Genomic DNA, 24,059 nt, shown 5'->3' with positions numbered 1-24,059 from the left:
CCTAGGCTTTGGAATGGAACAAGAGGGTGCGGGAATGGAGCGGGGAGGTGCAGGTAGGTGTGGGAGATTACAAGCAACCAGCTCTAATACCAAATGACAGAAATGGGGGCGGAGGATAGATAGTGGAGCGAGCACGAAGAAAAGTCATGAACTGTTATTGCTAGAATGTGAAAGGGGTTATGTATTCTCACACAAAACAAAAACGCTAACTAGCTCAAGGAGGAAAACCCCCTAATTGGGGACAAAGTGCCTCTTGGTGAGGTGTTAGCTGTTCATACTGAGCAACTACTAACATCTTACAAACCGAGTAAAAGCTCAAATTTTATAGTTGAGTCTGGTATCAGGATGGTTCAAGTGCCATTTTCGGTACCTGAGGCAAGAACAAGAGGCATGAACAGCTGGTTGATAGTTGAGCCTGGTATCAAGATGCTTCAAGTGATGTTTTGGGTGCCTGAGGCAAGATCACGAGGCATGAAGAGGCAAGCCTTCTCAAGCCTCAAATAAAGATGGCGTTGCCCTGTAGGACGTGCATTGGAGCAGATAGCACTGGAAAATAGAAAGTCTATAGTTGCAGTTATGAAGGAAAATGAAATTTGACTTGGTTGCCACCAACAGCTCGAGAAAGAGAGAGACAAAGGTAAGTGCTTGAAATGCAGGTGCTTTACCTAACTTGCTCAGTCAGTGGTGGCAAAGACTTGGTTATAAAAAGATAAAGCATGTGTTTAACTCATTTTTCGAATCAGTGTGGTTAGGACTTGGTCTTAAAGAGATGAAGGTCTGCGAATCAAGCTTGAAAGATCTTTAAAGGGGTTGTGAAGTTGTCACTACATAAAATGTCTCTCATTCCTTTTGCATGCTGGTCTTTTATTGAAATAATGGCTTCTATAGATAGGAGGGAGTGTGTGGGTGGTTAATGCAAAGTCGAAAGCCTTGCTTTGGTTGTCGTAGTAGGGATTTATATTTGCAAGGCACCTTTGTAAAGCTGGAGTGTAGCAGGACTTCGTCAAAGATCACTGTGTGTGACGCCTTTTGTAACCCCATGGGGTTTGTCATATTACTGTCACGAAGATGTGATCATTGAGCCACACATTCTACATTGTCGCATTGTGCATAAGATGGCCCATTTAAGTATATTCCCGTGGTGTTTGTCATCTTGATGGAGTCAAGGGTCAATTATGTTGTGATCTTTAAATCATCCATTCCACTGTGGTCTAGATTTGTATGGGGGAATGTCGTGTGTGCCAGGAGCTCATAGATATACTCTTCCTCTAGAGTTTCCTTCTCTTTTTCTTTATGCTGTGAGATGCTTACTCCAAGGTGCCCCATGCTGGACAATGGGATTTCCAGAAGTTGTGGGTTGCCAGCACTTTTTGCAGCAAATCTCAACTGACGTTTTTTGACATTATGACCCTATAAGCGGCTCGTGATTGAACTGACCAGTTCAACCAGAATTGTACACCTTTCTATGATTATGGGGTGCTAAATACATTTTTTCATTTGCAGCCACATCTATCTGACTTCCTAATAATTTTATAGAAGGGTCTGTTGGAAAATATAGCCAGGGCAGGAGCATAGAGGCAACATGCCATAGTACAGAGGGAGGTTGACAACCTGGCCTTTGTGATGGGAAGCCATCCCCTTTGTCACACCGCATCCACAGGACAATGGTGAGTGTTGTGTAACTCCTTGTCGTGACAAAAGTTCCAGCTGTCCAGGCAAATGGGTACAGACTTGCTCCTTTCATAAAGAGTTATCATCACCTGCCCTACTTCTCAAGTGACATATCTGTATTTGTTTCCTGGGAAAAGTCATTCTAGAGAGAATCTTGAGTGGCTTTTGAAGCTGGTGAAGCATATATGGGCTCCATGAGCAATTAATGAGGTGCCCTTCTGTGCCATGGTGCTTGCAAAACATGCATGTGCTGTAATACATATAGCCATTTTCATCCATATTCCATCTTTTTATTATTTTGTCTAATAGAACGTTGCAACAGTCTTCATGTGCTAGTTTCTATTGAAAAAATGCAGTGCTAAATATTTATACTCTTAGTCTGCAATTATTGGAAAGATATATTGCAGACATAATTGTGGAAACCTGAATTCATGTATATTTGTACAGGTGAGAAAGGTATACAGCTACATTAACAAACATGGATTAAAGTCAAAACTGATGGCTGCTGCAATTCGCAATAAACAAGACTTGTTCAGCATTCTTGGGTGGGTGAACTACTTTTCTTCCTATTATGAACAGGGTTCCAAAATCATGTCTGTCTTCTCTTGCTTTCCTGTCTCTCCATTTGGCTGTCCCATGTTTGCAAGCCTCTGCACTTCTTTGAGTTTGCCTTAGCTCCTGCTGTATATGGACAGAACAGCAGCAAACAACATAGCAACATATAGGTATTGGGATTTGACAGCAATGTGATAACTGTGTTCATATATTTAAGACATATGTATCCACAAGGCAATCTGTCTCAGATCTTCTCAGTAAACATAGTGTTGTATGCTTCAGTAAAATCAAGCGTTAACATCAATGGCTGATCCAAATGTGGTGATATCCAAATTAGTTGATCCTCCTTGCATTTGTCGTGAAGCCTGGCCCCTGCTTTGATGGGATGTATTGTTTGGATATTATTTCATCTTACTCTGTATGACAGCTGCATTTTTGTTGGAAACTTTTGCTATCATGTAGTAGTGTTGGAGTTTAGCTGGTCGCCTCCCGATTTATAAGCCTGCATGTGGGCAGCATACAAGCAAAGAAAAGCATGGATATGGGACTGCCACATGGGCAGGACATAGGCTGCCATGTGGCAGCATACAAGAGAAGTACCTGGCGCAGCGAAGGAGCCTCCCTGGTGGACGGGACCTGTACGGAGCAGCCATGTGGCTGGCAGGGACTGGCTGGAGCAGGTCTGCGCAGGTAATCCAGCGTGGAATGTGACGTCATCAGTATGGAACAAGGGTTCCTCTGGTACGGACTATTTGCAGGAGGTATATGGTATAGGGAAGAGGTTCTAGAGCAGGAGAATGTCCAGGAACTGCCCGGGACTGTTGGTGCCCGCAGGAGAAGCTGTACAGAAGACTGCAGGGGGCTGTGCGGAATTGTAGCAGGGCATCCAGAGCGCGGATGGGGTCAGAATAGAGGCGGACTGACAGGCGGCTGTTTGGCAGGGGTTATGGACAAGGTTGGGCAGAAATAGGCCTAGATTGGGGGCTGTAACAGCATGGGGGGCCAGTTGCTGTGTGCCACGTGGCCATGTGGGGCAAGCAGGCCATCAAATGCTGACCAGGTCCAGCCAACCAAAGTCGGCCCCATGCAGTGGCGATGGATCTAGAGGGGTGTTAGTGTATAAAGGGAGCCACTTCAGGCTCATTCATCATCCTATTGAGGAGGCACTTCAGGAGCAGATTGGAGCAGCAGCATACTTTGGGCCATCATTGGGGAGGACCAGGAACTGCAAAGGAGTGGCTGATGCTGCAGACGAAGGTCTCAAAAGGAGTCTCCATCCTAGGCTGGTATTCAGGGAAGGAAGGAAGGATCAAAGGGGGAGCTTGGTTTCCACCATTGGCTGCATTCCAGAGCAGCAAGGAGGTGAGGCATTGCCTTACTTGTGGCTATCCAGGAGGATCAGCCTGAATGTGTTTGTGGAGCACAACAATGAGACCCACTTAAGCTCAGAGGGAGCACGCAGGCCAAGTGTTTTGAGAGTGCCCCGGAGGTAGGAGAACAACTGTTTTGGTTTATGTACAATAGCTCTTTGCTATTAGAGATTGTTGTACTGGTCATCAATTTTGTATTGTGTCTGTTGAGACAGAAATATAAGTGTTGTTGGTTCTACATCTCCCATGTGCATTACTCATTTACTTGCTGCACTCATCTAGACTAGGTACACATAAGGAAATAATTTTTGGATTCCACATATCTGGCAATACTGTGTGAGTTCCTGGGCTGGATCAGTCTTTTGTTATGCGTACCCTCTGTCTTCTAACATGTATCAGAGTTCTGACGGAAGTTGATAATTGGCGGAGCTTGAAGGCAAGGACCTTGCTAAAGGGTGACCTCCATTCAAAACTCTAGGAAATCATCTTCTACGATTGAAGGACGGTGCCCTTGTGAGAAGGAGGGAGACTCAGGTTCAGACATGTGTACGGCTTTCTCTCTCTCTCTTTCAGTTCATTGTCATGGCCTCTAGGTATCCAATCCCGAATTTTGCGGAAATGGGCAAGCTGGATGGGACCAATTACTCCTTATGGAAGAAGAAGGTCCGGAGCCGTTTGGTGGTGAGATCGATGTGGTAGATTGCGATGGGAGTTGAGTTGAAGCCTTAGCCCACTGTGACTCCAACTAGTTACAGTACCGGTAGACCAGTAGCAGTGAAGGATTGGGGTGATGCATGATGCGGAGGTCTTGGCCATAATCATTGGCACCACTGCGGATTTGGTGCTACCTCATTTTTATTTGGTGGACACTCCCTTTGCCGCGTGAACCATATTGAAGGGGGTGTATGATGTGAACAATGATGTGAGGATTCTCGAACTCGAGACAAAGCTCTACGGCATGAGCATGGATGAAGGGGACACAATGTAGGACCATATCACGAAGATGCAGGTGGTTACGGACAGAGTCTTAGTAGTTAGTCAAGCGACGGATTCAGCGCGTACAGCTAGGCTTTTGCTTGGCATGCTTTTTAGGAGCTGCAAGCCTTTCGTCACGACAATGATTGCAGGGCAGAGGGTGACACTAGTGAAATTTGAGGAGCTGGTTCCATTGCTTTTGTAGGAAGAAGCTCGGGAACTTGAGTATAGGGATCCAGGGAGGATTAGGCCTTGTAGGCCAAGGGTAACAGCAAAGGCAAGGGCAAGGACAAACTAGGCGACAGCAAGCCCAACAAGAAGGTTGAAAAATCTAAGAATGACAGGGAGGTTTCTGATGATGAAAATAAGAAGAAAAGAAAGAAACATAGAAGTGCTTCTATTGTGATACGCAAGGACATTTGGCAAAGGACTGCAGAAAGAAGAAGGCGCATCAAAAGACTCCGATCAGGATTCAGATGAGACAAAAGCACCTGTGCTAATGAGAGAGCTTTTATTGGTGACATCTCCATGTCTTATTGAGGTACATATTTGCAAATCCTAGGTTAAGAGTAAGGATGTTTGACATTCAGATGTAGTCAAAAGAAGATTCAGATGCCTTTGTGAAGGTGAAGAACAACATTGAGTGCTTGGATTCCTCAAGATACTTGGCTGGTAGCACTGGCATGAGGGAAGATTCTTTAGGAGGACCTTTGGACTTAGAGTTCGGTGGGAGATATAAAATTGAAGGGGGCATTACAGAGTTACACAGTGTGGCTGGGTGTGCCTCCATGAGATGCATGATTTGCATTCAAAGCAAACAAACAAGCAAGTGGATGATATGTTATGTACATTCATTGCATAGTCATTTGAGCCTTTATAACCTGTTTTTGGATTGTGGGCAGATTCTGTGCTTTGTATTTCTCAGGTGATGAGAGATTGGAAGGCGTATGCCTTCCCGGAAGTCAGAGAAGGGAGGCTTGGTGCTTCTCTGAGAGGAAGTAGGGTTTCAGAAGGTGAAGATGGTGGACTTGTGAAAGCCTTTCTGATGGAGACAGGGACACTTACAGGAGGTCAAGTGTGATGAAGCCAGAGAGAGAACTTATTTGAGGGCTCTTTGGAAGCTCATGGTACCAGGTATTCTGGAATTCCATTTGGAGTGGACCTTTGTACTAGGGTGGTTCTTTAGTGGGAGCTGGTCCTAGAGGAGAAGGAACTAATATTTCAAAGAACAAAAGACGATGATGACTTTGAGGTGTTCCATAAAGATCTATCATGGGAGCTGATCGACTGCCTTCATCGATGGGTTGGGATTGGCCCAAAATGGGCAAGTGAAATTGGGTGTTGGAGTTCAGCTGGTCACCTCCTCATTTGTAAGCTCCCATATAAGGAGAGCATGGGGGAGGTGGACCATGATAGGATGGGGCTGTCACATGAGCAGCACATTGGTGCCATGTTGGCAGCATACAAGCAAAGAAAGCATGGACATGGGGCTGCCACATGGGCAGCATACAAGAGAAGTACCTAGTAGTGAAGGAGCCTTCTTTGGTGGACAGAACCTGTACGGAACAGCCACATGGCTTGCAGGGACTGGTTGCAGCAGGTAATCCAACGTGGAATGTGACGTCATCAGTACGGAACAAGGGCTTCTATGGTATGGACTATTTGCAGGAGGTGTATGGGTCTAGGGTAGAGGTTCCCGGGCAAGAGAGTGTTCAGGAACTGGCTGCGGGGCTGTTGGCGCTTGCAGGAGAAGCTGTACGGAAGACTGTAGGGGGCTGTATGGAATTGTAGCAGGGCATCCAGAGCCTGGACAGGGTCAGAACAGAGGCGGACTGACAAGCAGCTGTTTGGCAGAGGTTATGGACCAGGTTGGGTAAGGCATCACTTTGCTACTAGAGAGTGTCACACTGGGCATCAGTTTTGTATTGTGTCCGTTGAGATGGAAATATAAGTTTTGTTGGTTCTACGTTTCTCTTGTGCATTACTCATGTACTTGTTGCACTCATCTACACGAAGTACACATAAGGAAAGAAGTTTTGGATTCCACATATCTAACGCCACGATGTTAATTCCTGGGCTGGATTAGTCTTCAGCACCCGTTGTTTTCTAACAAGTAGCCCCAATGTCTCATCCGTTTTTGTTGAAGAACACTTCCTTGATGCCATCATATGGTTACATGGTTCTATGGCTATTGTCAAGTAGTAGTACTTGTACTTGGCTTGTGGCATTTGTGTTACGCTCTAGCCGAGGTAGCATGACCTCGGAAGAATGAGTCGACATTTCCCTTAAAGGATCTAGGTTTGTAATTATTTGTTTGCGCTTCATGTAAATGATCGGGAGGGAATTAATGTCAAGGTCTTAGGTGAGGGTTGATAGCACGAGACTAGGTGGATCTAAGGCTAAGGGCCTAATGCAAGGAATGTGCCTAGGGGCAAAGGATATTAAAGCATCCCAAGAGAGGGGTGAAATGTTGCATTAGGAAGGCCCTGTGATGATGACATGTGGCATCTAGATCCATCTAGGGAGATGGGGCTTGTTGGAGCTAGAGAGAGATGAGAATGAACTGTTCACGTATGCTTTTGGGAATTCGAATTTTCTCTGTTAGCTCTTATGCTTCAGCAAGGTTGGCTGGGAGGAAAGATATGGTGCTATTCCTGTGATTTGTCTGTAGTTAGAAGTTAGTGTTTAACAATTGGTATCAGAGCTAAAGGCTAGGAGATAGAGAGGGGACGAATTTTGATCTAACAGACAACGTGTCTGTTCGGTGGTCATCCCGCACTGGTTAGCAGGAGATTGCGGGGTGTTAGGTGAAGGCTTTGGGAGCGGACAACAGGTTTGGAGCGCAGGCGTGATGAAGATCGGCATGAGCGTGGGATGCGTGAAGTGCATAGTGAGCGTGATCTGAAGCGGTCGGGTATAAGGAGCGTGGGGCGATTCGGCTACTCGTGACCTCCACACGACGGACAGACTGGATCGGCGCTTACTTGCGACGTGATTGACGAATTTTGGAGGGGTGCTGCCCGTGACAACGAACAGCAGGGCCTGGGGACAGCGTGGTGGTTGAGCTTGTATTACGGGAGACCTTCGAAGCAATTCGTGGGTTTGGACGTGATCATGGAATAACCCGTGAGCAAGGTGTTGGCGCTGCCCGTGGTCTACGACGGAATGAAGGCTTAACAGTGATACGTGTTACGGGAGGCCTTCGATGAGATTCGCTGATGGTTGATGCCAGGCAAGGATTAGAGGTCACGCAGGCAGAGATTACAGAGATTACGGAGGACCTATGAGGAAATGGAACCAGGCGATGGGTTGATGATCGCCATTGCTCCGTTGTAGTCTTGGCCCTCCAAGGTAGCCAGATCGCATGTTGGGACTTCTTTGGCCACCAGTTTCGTTTATCTGCTGTAGTGCGATCAGAGAGCAGGCCGTACGTGAAGGCTGCAAGCTGCGGGGATTCGAATTGCGTGCAGTTTTGAGGGAGCATCAGTTTTTCTTTCATTATAAGATTTCAGTTTTTTTTTCGCAGCCTATTATTTCTGTATAGCAGAGTTTACAGTTTACTATGCCTGTGTACTTCAGTCTGAGTTGACTTGCAGGAACTTCCCTAGTATAGGGAAAGTGGTATTTGGTTATATGCATGTGTCAAATGCCTAGTCAGTGTGCATGTGGGATTGCAGGTATTCCCTAGTATAGGGAATTGTGTCAGAGTGTCAGTACACTGAATTGTGTCAGTTTGTAAATACAGTGTTTTAGCGGTGTTAAAAAAAAAAAAGCACAAAAACAAAACAAAACACCCATTGAACTAAATGGAAGCAGAAGAAGGGGCTTCCAGGAGGGACCCTGGTGAGTCAGGAGTCCGGCCGACCCAGCAGGTGTCGCGCCCAGTAGCTCACACCTTATCTGGCAGGATTGCATTGCTTGAGGATGCCTTGCAGCAGTTATTAGCGCAACAGTTACATGCCAATGCAGGGCAGTCTGAACTTAGAAGAGTAATACATAGTATGTCTGCCAGACCTTCTCGAGATGAGAAGGGAAAGGCTCCAATGGAACCGGAGTCTAGTGTCCATACGGTCGAGCCTAGAAAGGCTAAAGTACCAAATATTGCCAATTACAGGCCAGAAAAGTATTCTGGTCGGATGAACGACCGTAGTTCCAATGTCATTGAGACTTGGTTACACAAATGGGACAAGGCGTTCGCCATTTGTGCAATCAGAAATGACATACAAGAAGATCCGCGAGGCCACCCACATGTTTAGTGAGGCAGCGGATCGGTGGTGGATTAAGCAACAAAAAGATGGCATAGCATCCACTATCTGGGAGGGGTTTAAAAGAGAATTCAGGAAACACTTCTTACCTCCTGACGAAGCATCCCGAGCTTGGGATCAATATAGGAACCTTCGTCAGAGAAATTTGTCAGTGGCAGAATACACTGATAAGTTTCGAGAGAGCGTAATGAAGGTCGATGAACCCCTACCTCAATCAATCCAAGTGAAAGATTTCATATTTGGATTGAATGATCGGATAAAAATGGAAGTTCGGGCTAAGTATGCGAACACGTTAGATGATGCAATAGCCATAGCCCTGAACTATGAAGATGCCAAGGGCAGCAGGCCAAGTGGGTTTGCACAGGTCGGAACCCAGTATGGGTATCCGAAGAAATCTGGGTTTAAGAAGAAATGGATTAGTAAAGGGAGTGGTTCTCAGTCGAGTGGTCAAGCCAAGCAGGCGAAACCGGCTGAAACTCCTAAACCAAGTACCACCATTGGAGTGAAGAGGAAAGTAATCCCAATGGCAGCCCGGGCTTGGTGTAAGTCTCCCTTAAATCCAGAACAAAGAGAAAAGGCGAGGAGAGAAGGCTTGTGTTTTGGATGCCTTCAGCCTCATCAGTGGAAGGATTGTCCACGTAACAAAGATCGTCGGATGGTTGAGATGGTGGTCTTAGAATGCGACGTGGAAATGGAGGGAAGTCCCAGAGCGGAAGAGTTGCAGATTCAGCTAGCGGGATCTTCTCAGAGGTCGGTACCTTGTTTGTGTCTGTTGCTAAGCTAGTAACGAGTGCACCTGATAACATCCTATCTAAGCCCGCAGCAATGGGGTATACAGCCTTTAATGATACGGAGTTAATTAAAATGAAAGGGCAAGTGGCCAATCATGATGCCATTGTGTTGTTTGACTCAGCGTCAACTCACAATGTGATTAACTCCAAGCTCGTGAAGAGGCTGAAGTTAAAGACAAGTCCATCTGACTATGCGTATACAGTCAGGATGGCAGATGGAAGTTCTTTGTTGCCACCTTCATTTGGGCACTCTCCCTCTTCTGGTGCAGTCTCCTTCCTCTGCAGCTCCTTCCCCATGCAAGCAGGCCCTTCTAATGTACCTTCTTCTGCAGCAGCCCCTTCTGCAACAGCTCCTTCTACAGCAACACATCTCCCTATGCAACCTTGCTCCCTTTTGTTGGTGCAACTCTCCCTTATGAAATGCTACTTCTTTCCAACAACTATACTCAAATTTCGTGGCAAAATCTGCAGCGGATTTCCATTTCTTTCTGCATAGCTTTTGAAGTTGCATCAAAGATAGTTATGCTAAATCAAAATCTTATTTTTCAAAACCTTGGCTAAATGTTACTGATGTGTAGAAGCAATGGTAATTGTGCTTTAAACTTACAGCTCAGCCTTGAGCTTCATGTTCATGCCTTGTACATATCTCATGCTATAGTTTGAAGTTTGGAAGGTGTTGATACATTTTACTTCAACACCTTGGCTTTGCATCTCATTGTAATAAAGAGCCTAGATAAAGGGGGGGGGGGCGGGTTGCGTCTTGATCCCTCAATCATCTGTTCATCTTTTCTCAGTACGTTTCAGTTTCTCTTCTTTCAAATCTTTGAAGTAAAGGAATATTTCGTAATGTTATGCAGAGCAAATGTTCCCCTTCCCCTTTAAGAGAGCATGAAGAGGTTTCATTGGTATCCGAGCTTGGGATAGTGATCCTCAAATCCGTGTGCTTCCTTATTGAGATCAGCCCTCTTTCTTGTCATTGAGTCAACCAGCCATCATGGCTATCATGGTCCCCATTTGCCGTTTAGTCTCAATGGGTTGAGTAACATCCTGACTAATATAGCCTTGTAGATTCTCATGAAGGTAACCATATTGATTCCCTTGAACCAAGGCCTGAAGAAAATGTGAAGGAACAAATGGAGAAGGGTTGTGAACACAAGTGAGCAAGAAGTGGTCACACAGAAACTCCAATAGAATGCTCAATGAAAATGAAGTACGCTCAATGAAAATGAAGTACAAGTACTAGGTATGTATGGTATTCAAGTAGTACACACCAAAATAGACTAAGTCCTTGTCTATCCTACACCACCATATCATTGTATATGTCTACAAATCCCCCCTCAATGATATGGTTGAAGTACTCTGGAATGATCTCAGAAGTACCTAGTGCACCTAAAGTGCCATGGTTGCACAAATTCATCCATGTGTGGATATAGTAATCTATGCGAGTACAAAAGAAACAATGTCATTTTACAACCCCCCTTGACATTGTTTTAATGTCTTTGATCCCCAAGACAGACTTTTGGTGAAGATATCTGCGACATTGTCCTCAGTGGAACAATAGATAAGGTCAATGAAGCCATTTGAAATACAATCCCATATGTAGTGATGATGATTTTCAATGCGTTTCATGTGAGCATGAAAGACGGGATTGTTGCCAATGGCAACGCAACTCTGGCTGTCTCAAAGGAGAGAGGCTACCTCACCATCCTATGCATGATGCAAGTCATGCAAAAGCTTCCTTAACCACATGCATTCCATACTGGCTGCATTTGCCACTTTACACTCTACTTCACTAGAGAAAAGAGAGACTTGGTCTTGCTTCTTATTGAGCCAAGAGATACAAGCTGAACCCAATGAGAAGCAATAGCCGGAAGTCGATCTTCTATCATCGGTATCCTTTGACCAATTTGAGTGTGTGAAACCACTCAGAGAAATGTGAAGCATAATGCAAACCATAAGAGAGAGTGCCGTGCACATATCTGAGAACTCTTTTGGCTGCATTCCAATGTGTGACAGTAGGACAATGCATAAGCTGACTCAGCAACCCTGGAGCATAGGCAATGTCTGGCCTAGTGGAGCATAAATAAATGAACTACCAACCAGCTGCCTGTAAAGTGTGCCATTAAACTTTTCAGCCTCATCCTGCTTAGTAAGGTTGAGTCCTTTTTCCAACGGAGTAGCCACGGGTTTGCTCTCTTCCATCTTAAATTTCTACAAGAGACCTTTAGCATACTTTGTCTGTGACATGCATATTCAAGACAATAGTGCAATAAACTCAAATCTGTCATGTGCAAGAAAACTCAGATTTGGTGATTCTATTCCCCCTTCCCGGAACGTTCCCGTTCCGGCACTTGAAATTTCGGAACGTTCCCGTTCCCTGGTAACTATGGTGTAAGCCAAGTCTAGTTGATCGAATTCAACACTCTCTGACCGAAGTCAAGGCTGTGGTTCTTTGGTTAACCGTAGTTAACCATCTTTGCCTAAGCCAAGTCTTTCTAACCGAGGTTGGGCTTACTTAATCGGAGTTAAGTATCTTTGACCGAAGTCAATACTTTGACCAATAAGAGAGAACTTTTTTAAACATAATTAAATAAATGAGAGGCTCTTTAATAATGATCAAATAAATGGTCAACTAGAACTTTGACATTGGAGTATTTACAACTTGGTGACATCCCCTCGGCTTCTATTCAGTTGATCTCAACTAAAAAGCTTCCTTGTAAATATCCAAAAGATGTGGATGATCAGACAACATGTCTTCATCCATCCACTTGGCATCCAATGCCCAATAGTTCTTGAATTTTACAGGATACCTCTAAAATTCCTTGCCCCCAGGGCCTTTACGTACAGTATGATACACAATTTGTTCTAGTTGAAGGACCTCCTCCAGCTCATCCACTTCAGGTGGTTCCTTGTTTATTGGCTCTGTAGGCTCCGGTCTTTGATATTTCTTTAGAAGACTCACATGAAAGGCATTGTGAATCCTTAAATGCTCTAGCAATGCTAATCTGTATGCAACCTCATTAATCTCATCTATAACCATGAAAGGGCCATAATTCTTGGGAGATAACTTTGCATACACTTTTTCTTTGCCTTTAAGCTTGTGGAGCCTAGGTTTTTCGAACTTCAAAAGCACCCAATCCCCTCGCTTGAGATCTGTCTCTTGTGCTTATCTGCAGCCTTCTTATGCTTTTCTTGAAACCTTTCTATTACTGCTGGCCAAAAGCTGTCTGGAGGTCTCTGACAAACTGATCAGCTGCAAAAATCTCATCTTTGTTCTCAGGATAGGTAGCAGAATCATCTTCCCATAGATGACCTCAAAGGGGGCTTTCCTTGTAGAGCTGTGGATTGTATTATTATATGGAAACTCCACTAGTGGTAGGTACTTTTCCCAGTCTGAACTTTGGTCAGCCATGTAGCATTTCAATAAATCCAACACTGTAGAATTTGCTACTTCTCTTTGACCATCTATCTGGGGACGGAAAGAAGAAGAAAAATTCAGATTCGTCCCCATATTATCAAAAAGGGCTCTCTAGAATAGACTGGTGATTTTGGGATCTCGATAATTGACAATGGACTTAGGCATACCATGGTGCTTAAAGATCTGTGCCATGAAAACCTTAGCCATATGATTTGCCTTTATAGTTTTGTGTACTGGAATGAAATGAGCTTACTTGCTGAATCTATCAATGATAGTCCAAATCCCATCATTCCCAGATTTTGATCTTGGCAAAAAAAGAAGAAGGCTATTGCGATATTTTCCCATGGTGCCTGGGGCACGGGAAGAGGCATAAGTAGGCAAGGTGCCTTCCGCTTGTCATATTTAACCTTCTAACAAGTGAGGCACTCTGTAACAAATTGATGTATATCTTTTTGCATTGTTGGCCAATAGAAATACCTCTCTAATGCCTTTGCAATTCCTCTATGCCCCAGCATATGGAGGTGCATGGCATTTCTCCAAAATCTTTTGCCTCATCTCTTGGGTTATGCATAAGCAATCATCTTTCATTAGATACCCATCTTTCGGTGAATAGTGACTGGTGGACTGCCCCACTTGCACTTGCTGCAAAATCTCACTAAAATCTGCATCATTGGCATATTGCTCTCTCATGTCGTCGAGATCCCTATGATAACCAATAGTTACATTGTTCACTTGGGGTCTTCGAGACAAAGCATTTGCCACTCTGTTTTTAGCTCCCGGAGTATGGACAATCTGAAAATGATACATTGACAGCATGTTTTGCCCATTTCATGTGCTTCTCGGAGAGCTTAGTATGAGTCAATAAATATATTAGACTTTGGTGATCAGTCTTTATTGTAAAGTCTGCATCCAAAAGATAATGCTTCCAAGTATGGAGGGCATGAATCACAACCAATTACTCTTTCTCATAGATTCCCAAGTATCTCTTAGCATCCCAAAGTCTTCGGCTCTCATAAAGCCACTACATGACCCTTCTGGTGCAATGCAGCCCCAACACACTCCCCACATGCATCACAATCCACATCAAATGGCTGATACAAATCTGGAACTATGAGAATTGGCTCTGTGGTCAACTTCTCTTTGAGTGTAGTGAATGCTTCCTTTTGTGGAGTACTCCATTTGAAAGCTGCATTTTTCTTGGTTAGGTCGTGAAGTTGTGCGGCTATATCCGCAAAATGCCTGATAAATCTTCTGTAGTAAGAACATAGGCCTAGGAAACTACGGACTTCATGCACAGTCTTCAACTCTAGCCATTCTTGGATGGCTTGGAATCCATCCGTATCCTATCTTTGGATATTATATGCCCAAATAATGTATCTCTTCCAAAAAGAATTCACTCTTCTTGTTGTTTGCATAGAGTTGGTGATTTCACAGCTCTTAGAAAACAGTAGCAAGATGTTCCTTATGCTCTTCTTCAGACTTAAAGAAGACAATGATGTCATCGAAGAAGGTATCTGTGAACTGTCTATAAGGGCCAAACATACGATCCATCATTCTGTTGAAGATAGCCGGGGCATTCTTAACCCAAAAGGCATCACTAGATACTCACACAGCCCAAAAGTAGTGCAAAACGTTGTCTTGTGCACATCCGATGACTCTATCCTGACTTGGTGATAACCACTTTTTAAGTCTATCCCGCTGAGGACTGAAGCTTCTTTAAGCTGGTCTAGCACATCATCGATGCATGAAATTGGGAATTTGTTCTTGATGGTCATCTTGTTTAGTGCACGATAGTCAACACACCTATGAAATGAACCATCTTTCTTTTGCACACGAAGTACAGGGGAGCAAAATGGAGAGGAATTGGGTTGAATCAACCCTTTGGACAACAAGTCCTGCACTTGGGCCATGCTTTCTTTGCTGAGTTGCACTAACTCAGTATGGGGGTCTATTAGGTGGATCAATGCCAGGAATAAGCTCTATGCCATGATCTTTAGGTCTCTCAGGGGGTAACTCCCTGGCAAAGCATCAGAAAAACGATCTTTAAAGTTTACAAGAAACACAAATTTATCTTTATCTGCCTCATTCATTTCAGCATGCATTTCAACATCTCTTTCTTTATAAAAACCATATACGTTGAAACTGCAGACTTTATTGCTTTTCTAACTGAAACATTAGATACAATGAGGACGGTCTCCCCTCTATTCCTAGCAACCACACGCTGCGTTTTACCCCTATGTACAAACTCAAGCACTCTTTTAGGAAGGGGTAGCTTCACTGCCTTGCGATGAAACCTTCCCAAAACTACATCATGATGTTTAAGTGGGAAGATGAAGAAATCCTTCTGATCAACATAGTTTTGTACATGAAGACGGAGCTTCCCTATCAAGGGAGTAACTGGTACAGGGTCCCCCCAGAACATTTGGTTAGCATCAAGAGCCTTGCCCAACTCTTCCATCTTTATCCCCAGTCTCAGGGCTAAATCTTCAGAGATGAAGCTATCTGTAGCCCCTAGATCAAACAATATGAGTGCCTGCTGGTCTCTTATCTTGCCCCAAGAAAGCAGCAACTCTCTTTCCTCTGGGTTTATCACTTTGCCCAAAACATCCGGAATTCCTCCCGCCATTGGTTTTTGCTGTCCTGGTGGCTTTCTCTGCTCCTTAGAACCCGAAGGTTTCTCGGGGCACTAGGCAATCACATGCCCTTCTTTTCCACATGTGAAACATTCCCCCTCCTTCGGAAAATGGCTATCTGCTCAGGGGAAAACTGAGGTTTACCTTTGAAGGCTTTCGGTGCTTGGTTTCCCCTCGGCTTCTGAGGCTGAAATTCCCTCTTTTGAGCCTTGGGAAACTCTTTTTTCTGAGATTGAGGTGTGGCTGCCTTTTTCTTATCTGCTGTCCCGGCAAAAAGAGAAGGCAGTGTGGTGGGATCCTGGTATGCATGATGTCTTGTATGCCCTTATGATACTGGGTATTAACCACAGCCTGTATCGTTGGAGTGAGACCAGACCCGTACGTTCTTACTTGGGTCTTCTTTGAGACCTTCTTGAAGGGAGTAATATGCAAGTATGCATCCCAAAATTTCTGATTATAGGTCTCTATTGTATCTCCTGCATCCATATGCAAACTGTCCCATGCAACAAGGACATGGTCTCTGAATTGCTTAAGGCATGAACTGTTTGTAGAACCTTCTTTGAACTCCTTAGTTTTTGCTTTCTTAGATAACTTCTTCTTCTTCTTATGCTTGGGCTTTGATGATCCAGAAGAAGACAAAGATGAGGATGAAGAGGTAGAACTGGAAGAAGAGGAAGAAGAACTTGAAAAGCTATGATCATGTCTGGACTTCTTTTTTCTGGGATGAGAACTCCCTTCTTGACTACCTCTTTTTCTCTTCTTGTTGTCCTCATAATGAGACTTCTTGCTGTTCTTGGAAATATCATATACAGGAAGAACAGGGACTGTGTCCAGGGATCTATTTTTGGCTGTGACCTTCTGGGTTGCCCCAAAAGAAACTCTCTGCTGCTCTCCTTCTGCATGAGGATTTACGAGCCTGCGAAACAATGGATCCCTTTTGGCTTCTACAGGCTGTGCCAGTAAATGTCTGTAAGTTGCCTCAGTCTTTGGCTACGCACTCTGCTCTTGCATGGCTTGATCATCCCTGGCACGGGAGGGCATGACATCCTGCTTCCTTTTCGAAAAGAAAATATCTCAACAAGAGGTGTATTGCATCCACAAACTTGGTGCTAGTAACTGGCTGTCACCTCAAGGCGTAAACCACAAGGTTGCTTGAGCCTCATTTTCTGTGTTGCCCCTTTTCTGGCTGCTGCAAAAAGCACTAGGAATGCATCTGATTCCCCTTTTCCTGCACAAAGGAATGCATTTTCTTTACTTTTGCAAACTTTGATTTGTTGATGTTTTCTGCTGTTTTCTGGCAGGCAGAAACACTGACAGGTAAAACCCCTCTATTTTTATGTTATATTTCCACTGACTGGCTGGCTGGCTGGCTTACCGGAGTAACTAAACCAAACTGGGATTTGGTTAACTGGACCAGTCTGGTCTAGTTAGTTGCAACTGATTGGTTAGCTTTAACCATAATTATCCAACCAAGGTTAACTCAGGCTAACGAGAGGTTTGCCACCTCAGCAGCTTGGCTGACTGCCACATCAACAAACTATCTTGGTTGTGCCACATCATCAGCGTACTAGCTGCCACGTCAGCACAGTAGCCTACCTATCACATCAGCACTGCAAAGATGCCATGTGTCACTGCGCCGCGTCAGCGTTCCTCCAATGTTGCCATGTCAGCATCCAGCTGACAGCCACGTCACATCCATGTGTCAATGCCACATCAGTGCATGCATGTGTACTGCCACATCACCCTAAGGTAAAAACAAAAAATGGCGATGGAAAATCTCCGTGCGGTGTCGCGTGTCAACGGAATCACCCTTTCCGTTTTTGGATCTCCACTCCTGTCAACGTCAAGACTTTGTCTGCCTTGATCTAATCGTGTTGGAATAGTGCATAGAAGATACGGGAATGGTCGTCTGTGCCCGACAAGGAAGAGGTGATAAATATTAGCAAGGCCTCTATGGCGTCGCAGGTCCTGCTTGGGTCTTCGTCAAAGACGTCAAGCAATCGTCTGCTCATGTCACACGATACCCGCCGCCAGTCGACGAAAGCTCCCCCTTTTGCAATCGTTTGCACGATCGGTTGTTCTACCTTGCGTACATGCTTGCAAAGCAATTGCAATAACCATTCTTTTTCAATTCTTTTACCTTGATGGCTCCCACCATGGAAGGCAGGGAGATCCTAATGCTCTGATACCAATGATATCTGTTGAAACTATCACTCCACAGAAAACCTTCAAAAATTCTGCGTAGCTTTGTTCTTTTCAAGATCTCTTTCTCTTTGTGTGCGCGCGCGCAAGACATTAGGGCCCAAGACAACATGTCGGGCTGGACCCCCTTGAAGGCTTTTATTATCATAGAGAATTCTGAGTACAAAAGTTCAGTGTGCAAGCTGCTTACAAAATCCATACTTGAATCATTTTACAAAAGAGCTCGCAGACTCATTCATTTGGCAATAGCCACTTGTCATCATCCTAACTAGATTCTAGTTACTTGCCTCAAAGGGCAAAACTTTGGAGTCTCCTTAGCACTTGGTCACACGAACACCTCTTGGTCGCTTGCTAGGCTCCATATTGCTTGAGCCTTCAATCCCTTTTGATACCTGCAACCATTAACTAAAGCACACACTCATGGTACCCATTAATGGTTAGCGCTTTGCATGCAAATAATAATCTGTGGACTAATCCTAGTCATTGTGGGCGTCCCCACCAAGCAAACATGTACACATAACATAAAACAATTTTGTCTAGTCGACCGATGTCAACTCTCTTGATTATAATTAAGGCGCTTGATCGACAGTTGAAGTGTCCTAATTATGGCCAAGTCTCTCCAACTGAAGTTGGCACATCTTGGTTAACCAAAGTTAACCCTCTTGACGTAAGCCAAGTCTCGTTGATCAAAGTCAACACTCTCTGACCGAAGGCAGCGTTGTTGTCTTTGGTTAACTGTAGTCAACGCCTAAGCCAAGTTTTGGCATGGTCTACCTGTATCCGAGGCTACCTGGGAATCCATGTACCAAATGCAGAGAGTATTCCCCGAGTTTATCATCAAGGACGCTGATGCTTGAAGAGGGAAGGAATGCTATGCTTAAGCCGAGTGGATAAACGTAGTGCTGTCACTCGTGATTTGGATGAGTTTCGTTGCAGTGTGGGTTTGCATAACTTCTTACTCTATCTTGAGCCTTTCTAATGCTATCTTTAGCTAATTTAAGCATTTGATTCATATCTCAAGAAAGTCTTAGGTTGCTTGAAACTTCTTTTTTATGAGTCCCATTGCAATTGGTTGAAATGCATACATCATCATGAATAGATGAAAACTTGTAGCTGAATCCTTGGCACTGTTATGTGCAAATTCTAAAATGGACAAATTTAGGTTGCCTTTTACTTACATATTCTCAAAGCATATCCTCAATGACTTGGTTGACCCTTTCAGTTTAACCATCACTCGGTGGATGATCCACGGTGCTCATATTCAAAGTAGTTTCCAAACCTCATAAACACAGCCATCCAAAAATGGATGTCAAAGTTGCTATCTTGGTCACTAACTATACCGGCTAGTAGCCGATACAATACCGGTTAGTATCCTGATCACTAACAATAGTGGACGGTATCCCAGTCACTAACAATACTAGCTTGGCTAATTTGGGATTCTAAACCTCTTTATTGGTTGAAATAAACTCAGCCATCGTGGTCAACCAATCCACAATTACCCCACAGAGAGTCATGCCCTTTTTGTGGCCCAGGTAATCCAACAATAAAATCCATGGAGATACTTATCGAGGGATGTAGGAGACCTCCTACCTTAATGTGTTCAGCCTTATTGATGTGGCATTTTTGGCAATTCAATCCATAACCTTGAATGTCTCATCTATTCCCGGTTAAAAGAATTGTCTTTTGAAAAGTGCATACGTCTTTTGCATTCTTGTTTGTCCAACACTTGGACTATCATGACACTCAAAAAGAATTTGGAGTCTATTGTCATTATTATCCGAGACACATACTTACCCTTGTTGAGGAGGTACCCATCTTCAATACTATATCCTTTATCACCAACCCGTGGTGTGTCACCATTTCTATGTGACTCCTCAATGAAAGCTCCTCGATTTGTTGGGTCCCTCCTCATAATTGGCTTTTGTATATCACAAAAGTCAGAAATGAAACTCACATTTTTCTTTAAAGGAATCTAGTAAATCATTTTGTAATTGAGTAAAACTCAATTCATTAACCATTGGCATTTGGCTTAGGGAATTTGCTACCGATATGTCAATTGGATATTAAACTCTTGCATTGTTTCAGCCCACCCAGTTTTTCTTCCTTTAAGCTATGGTTGTTGCAAATCCACTTTGATTAAAAATGATCTCAAATTTGGCACCATACGCATAATGCCTACGTTTCTTCAAAGCATAAACTATAGCATACATTTCCTTCTCATATGCTGAATAATTCTGTTGAGCGCGGTCTAACCTTTTGCTTTCAAAAGCCCCTGGTCGACCCTTTTGTAAAAGTACCACCAACAACAAAATCAATGGCATCTATTTCAATTAGGAGTTGTTTGATATTGGAGTCCTAGTGTGCGTAGAGTCCTAGAGTGTCAAGTGTCCTAGAGTCCACTTATCCTTTGGGAGGTTGAAGGGTCACTTGACCTACTCTAGATAAGATTTGATTCTCCTATATGGCATCATCAGTGATGTAGATTATGTGAGGAGATAAGGCTGCCCAGCCTATAAACGAGGCCCATTGTACTTGCTCCATATCTGATCCATCACAATCATTTATGTGCCTCAACACTTGTGCCCATCATGTGATTTCATGACTCTATCCCCCTCTCACCATGCATTCTAACATGGTATCAGAGCAGCTTCATCCTGGATAAGCTCCCTTCTGCCATTGCTCCTGATCTTCATGTTGTTGCGCTTGCGTTTCCTAGCTGACCTGAGGCTCCTTCAGCTGTACACAAGTTCCAGGATATGTTGCTCAGATCTGAGCCTCCTCTCCCTTCTATTCCTGCGTGAACACCTTGCTGGGACTGCCTCCATTCTAGCCCATCTTCATGAGCTGTTCATTTGCTGAGCGTCACTGCCTCACCTTTGCCTATTTCCTGCTGTAGAAAGAGACACCATTGCTACTGTCTGCAACTGCACCATTTTGATCATGCTGATTGTTGGAGCCTTCCCATACGTCCAATCTGCAGAATGTTAAGTAGATCGACGTCCTCATGCATGGAGCTTCCGCCTTGTTGGATCACATCATCGTTTCTCTAGAGACGCTTGCATTATTCACGCGATCATTCTTTTGTCTCTTTGAGTTGCCAATCAAGTATGATTTTGAATGTGTTGATTATATTGCTTGCATGCTTTTCATGCGATTTGCTTGTATTCTGCTAAGTAGAAAGCTAACCTTCCTTGCCATGTGGTCTGCTGCACATCAGCAAAAGTTTTCTTTTTAATAAGAGGCTGGAGGAGGACTTATTTTGGGTATACTCACTTAGTGCTGCTGACATGGATTTAATTTGATAGCACTAGTCTTCAGTGTGCGAGTGTTTTATTTTCTAGCTTGACAGCTTGAAGCTGTTTCTTATCTTCTTTTAGATTCAAATTTGGTTTCTTTTTTATCTTGACATTGAGTATCTAGAAGGCATAATATGCATTTACTTTTCTCATCAATGTGAATTTGTCTTATTTCTGTACACCTCTGTTTATGGATATGAAGCTGTTGTTCATATGTATGTATGTACAAGTTTGTGTATAGATCTGACTGACTCCGTATATCTATGTTCCTGGTGTATGCACTAGCTTGCCTCAGTTTCACTTGCATTGCCATCTTTGTCTAATGGTAGGGTAGCAATGAATGCCATTGTTCCCAGGTTTAAATGTCAGACCTGCAGACTTCTTCAACATCTAATATTGTGCATTGTTTGATGTTGCAGTGTTGATTATGTAATAGTACCGGTTAAGATTTTGCAATCACTTCAAGAATCTAAAGCTTTGGTGGATGACAAGTACTCTTTTGTAAGGCATTTAAGCCCAGCTACAGCTGAGGCATACAACTTTTCTCCAGAAGAGGTCTGCTTCCACAATCCAATCTCTTGTGACAGAAAGTTGGACATGATTTGCGGAAGAACTAGTGAGGGATTGTTTGGCATGGGCGATATGTGAAGATGCGCATGGTATCTAACTTGGGACAGGTGTATTGCAGCTTCTAAGCTGGGATCAGAAGACATTTGCAGAGGCTTTGAGTCCTGCAGCAGAGGAGTTGTTGGCTAGAGGGCTGGAGGGTTATGTCAACAGTACTAAGCGTCTTGAAGAATACTTTGCAAAGATCTGGCCTCCACCAAATGTTTGAGCTAAGAACGTTATCATCTTCCTAGACACATTTTGACCCACAGGACAGGATCCAGAGGATCTGTAAAGACACTTCCAGGTTCACAAGAGCTGATAAATTTTGAATCGCTCTGATTAGAAGCCCACCAGGGATTTGTAGAGGATATTTCTTAGCCACAGCATGCACTTAGCATATTAAATCAGATTCATCCTTGCAAAAACAGTCTGGAAAAGTACATTAGGCTGCAGAACTCCTAGACTCTCTCATGCCTAAAGTCTGTATTAGATCTTTATATCACATAAGTTTTCTCCAAGTGTATATTAAACTAAATATCTTTTGAATTTAAACTAAACTTATTATCAAATATTTTTATAGTGTACACCTTGTATGTAATTAGTTAATTGCAGTTCTTTGTATATGCGAATGTTGACATAAGATTTTGAATTGCCTGCTTGCAAGAGGAAAAGGAATTTCAAATTAGTTACTTGATGTTTTGGTGAAGACACTTTCCGAGTTTTAAAATCAAGGTTAGGTCCTAAGCGCCTAATGACATGCGTTGGCCTTGCATGCTGACGTGAATGCCCTCTTGCTTGAAAGATGGCTGACTAATTAAATTCAATGTGAGAAAGGCTAGGTCAATATTTGCAATTGAATTTCAACTGATTGCTCTTAGCATTTTTCACGTGAATGCTACATTCCATGTATACCATTTAATTTTCTTAATCTCAAAGGGTTTTCTTATAGGTATGCTTCCTCATTGGAGTATATGTGAGAGAAGCATTTGTGAATGAGAAGGTTCCCATGGTTCAACATGTAATTTCCATAATCACAAAGCATTCTCTTAGTATGCTTTCTCATTGTAGTGTGTATGACTATCAGCAACATCTAATGGTAAAAATAGGCTTATATGCATTATTAATGTATGAAGGCGATAAGGAGTAGTGATGACTTCCATGGTCATGGAAATACAAGGAACTCAGGCAATACCAGGCCGATATGAGGGCCACCCCTTGTCTAGTGATATAAATGCCTATTTAGGCTCTTAAATAACAGCTTCCACTATAGTGGGCAATGTTGCAATCTTCCAAGCTATTCCGAGGCTCTTTCTTAAAATTTCCCCAAGGTTAAAAAGGCTCATTCCTTGATAAGCATGGTTGGACTATATTTGTCCATAATCACTTGAAGAATATATGCCCTTTATCCCATACGAGTAGCATGACCCTTCTACAACGGGTTAGAGACTCGCTTTGCTGGGTCTCAAGATGGAATGTTATAATTTCAAGATCCCCTCCAGCGTAGGCACCACTTGGCTTGGTTCTATGCTTAGTTTACTCAATGATTCAACTAGAGGAGCAGCCATCTGATGTTATTTGCAACCAACCCCCCCCCTCCCCCCCCCCCCTTCTCTCTCTCTCTCTCTCTCTCATTGTCTCCCTTATGCACACATAAAGGCACCAAAACATCTCTCTCTACCTATCACACAGTCTCTCTCTAAGCACACATATAATATTTCTCTCTTCACGTGTGCTCTCTCTCACGCGAGTGTCTTCTTGACATGCATGCACACACGGACAATCAATCATAGGAGATCCCTTCCCTCTTTTTTTGTCTCATGTATAGGTACCTGTAAGACCGGTATATGTTTGGTTAGGGACCTTTGTTACCTTTGTTTCAAGAAATAAAATTTCTCGAATTAAACTTGGTCTATACTACAAAGGTTTTGATCATAATAATACATCTATTGATCTTAGGTTATAGCAGTGTCTTTGAAAAAACATGTTTTTTTCTCATCCTTTTTTTCTCACTTAGGGGCCCTACTTTACTCCTTCAGATTTGGCTCGATTGATAGATCTCTCCACACAGACTCTTGACCCCACAATGCAAACTTAGCTTGATCTTGCCTATGTAATATTCGGGCCTCATTTGAGCAATCAGTAGAGCCATCGTAGATGAAGATTTCAATTAGTTCGTGAACATCTCATGGCATTGATTTTTGATCAAAAGAAGGGTTCCTTTGACCAAACGGCTACTATTCTGTACCTGCTTCATTTCTTATGAAAACATAGCAA

At 43.5% G+C, this 24,059-nt stretch overlaps 1 protein-coding gene across 6 annotated transcripts in view; it reads left to right on the top strand.

The window, feature by feature from the left end:
- The window catches only part of LOC147883791 (Aldolase superfamily protein), a 34,688-nt gene extending 12,345 nt beyond the window's left edge, over positions 1–22,343 (top strand). For 5 of the 6 annotated variants that reach the window (XM_087398104.1, XM_087398102.1, XM_087398100.1 and 2 more), the window contains exons 12-14: positions 2,119–2,216; positions 21,596–21,731; positions 21,865–22,342. In XM_087398104.1, coding sequence (XP_087254230.1) covers positions 2,119–2,216; positions 21,596–21,731; positions 21,865–22,011 — 381 coding nt within the window. In that variant the 3' untranslated portion in view covers positions 22,012–22,342. Of the gene's footprint in view, positions 1–2,118; positions 2,217–21,595; positions 21,732–21,864 lie in introns of all 6 variants that reach the window. The other variant, XM_087398101.1, reaches the window with a different exon arrangement.
- Positions 22,344–24,059: the final 1,716 nt, after the last annotated feature.

This window comes from Dipteris shenzhenensis, chromosome 27 (genome assembly GCF_047967505.1).
Source record: "Dipteris shenzhenensis isolate YYH24624 ecotype China chromosome 27, Dip_SZ_1.0, whole genome shotgun sequence".
In the NCBI taxonomy this organism is placed as follows: Eukaryota; Viridiplantae; Streptophyta; class Polypodiopsida; order Gleicheniales; family Dipteridaceae; genus Dipteris; species Dipteris shenzhenensis.
This window is presented reverse-complemented; position numbering and strand designations above follow the sequence as displayed.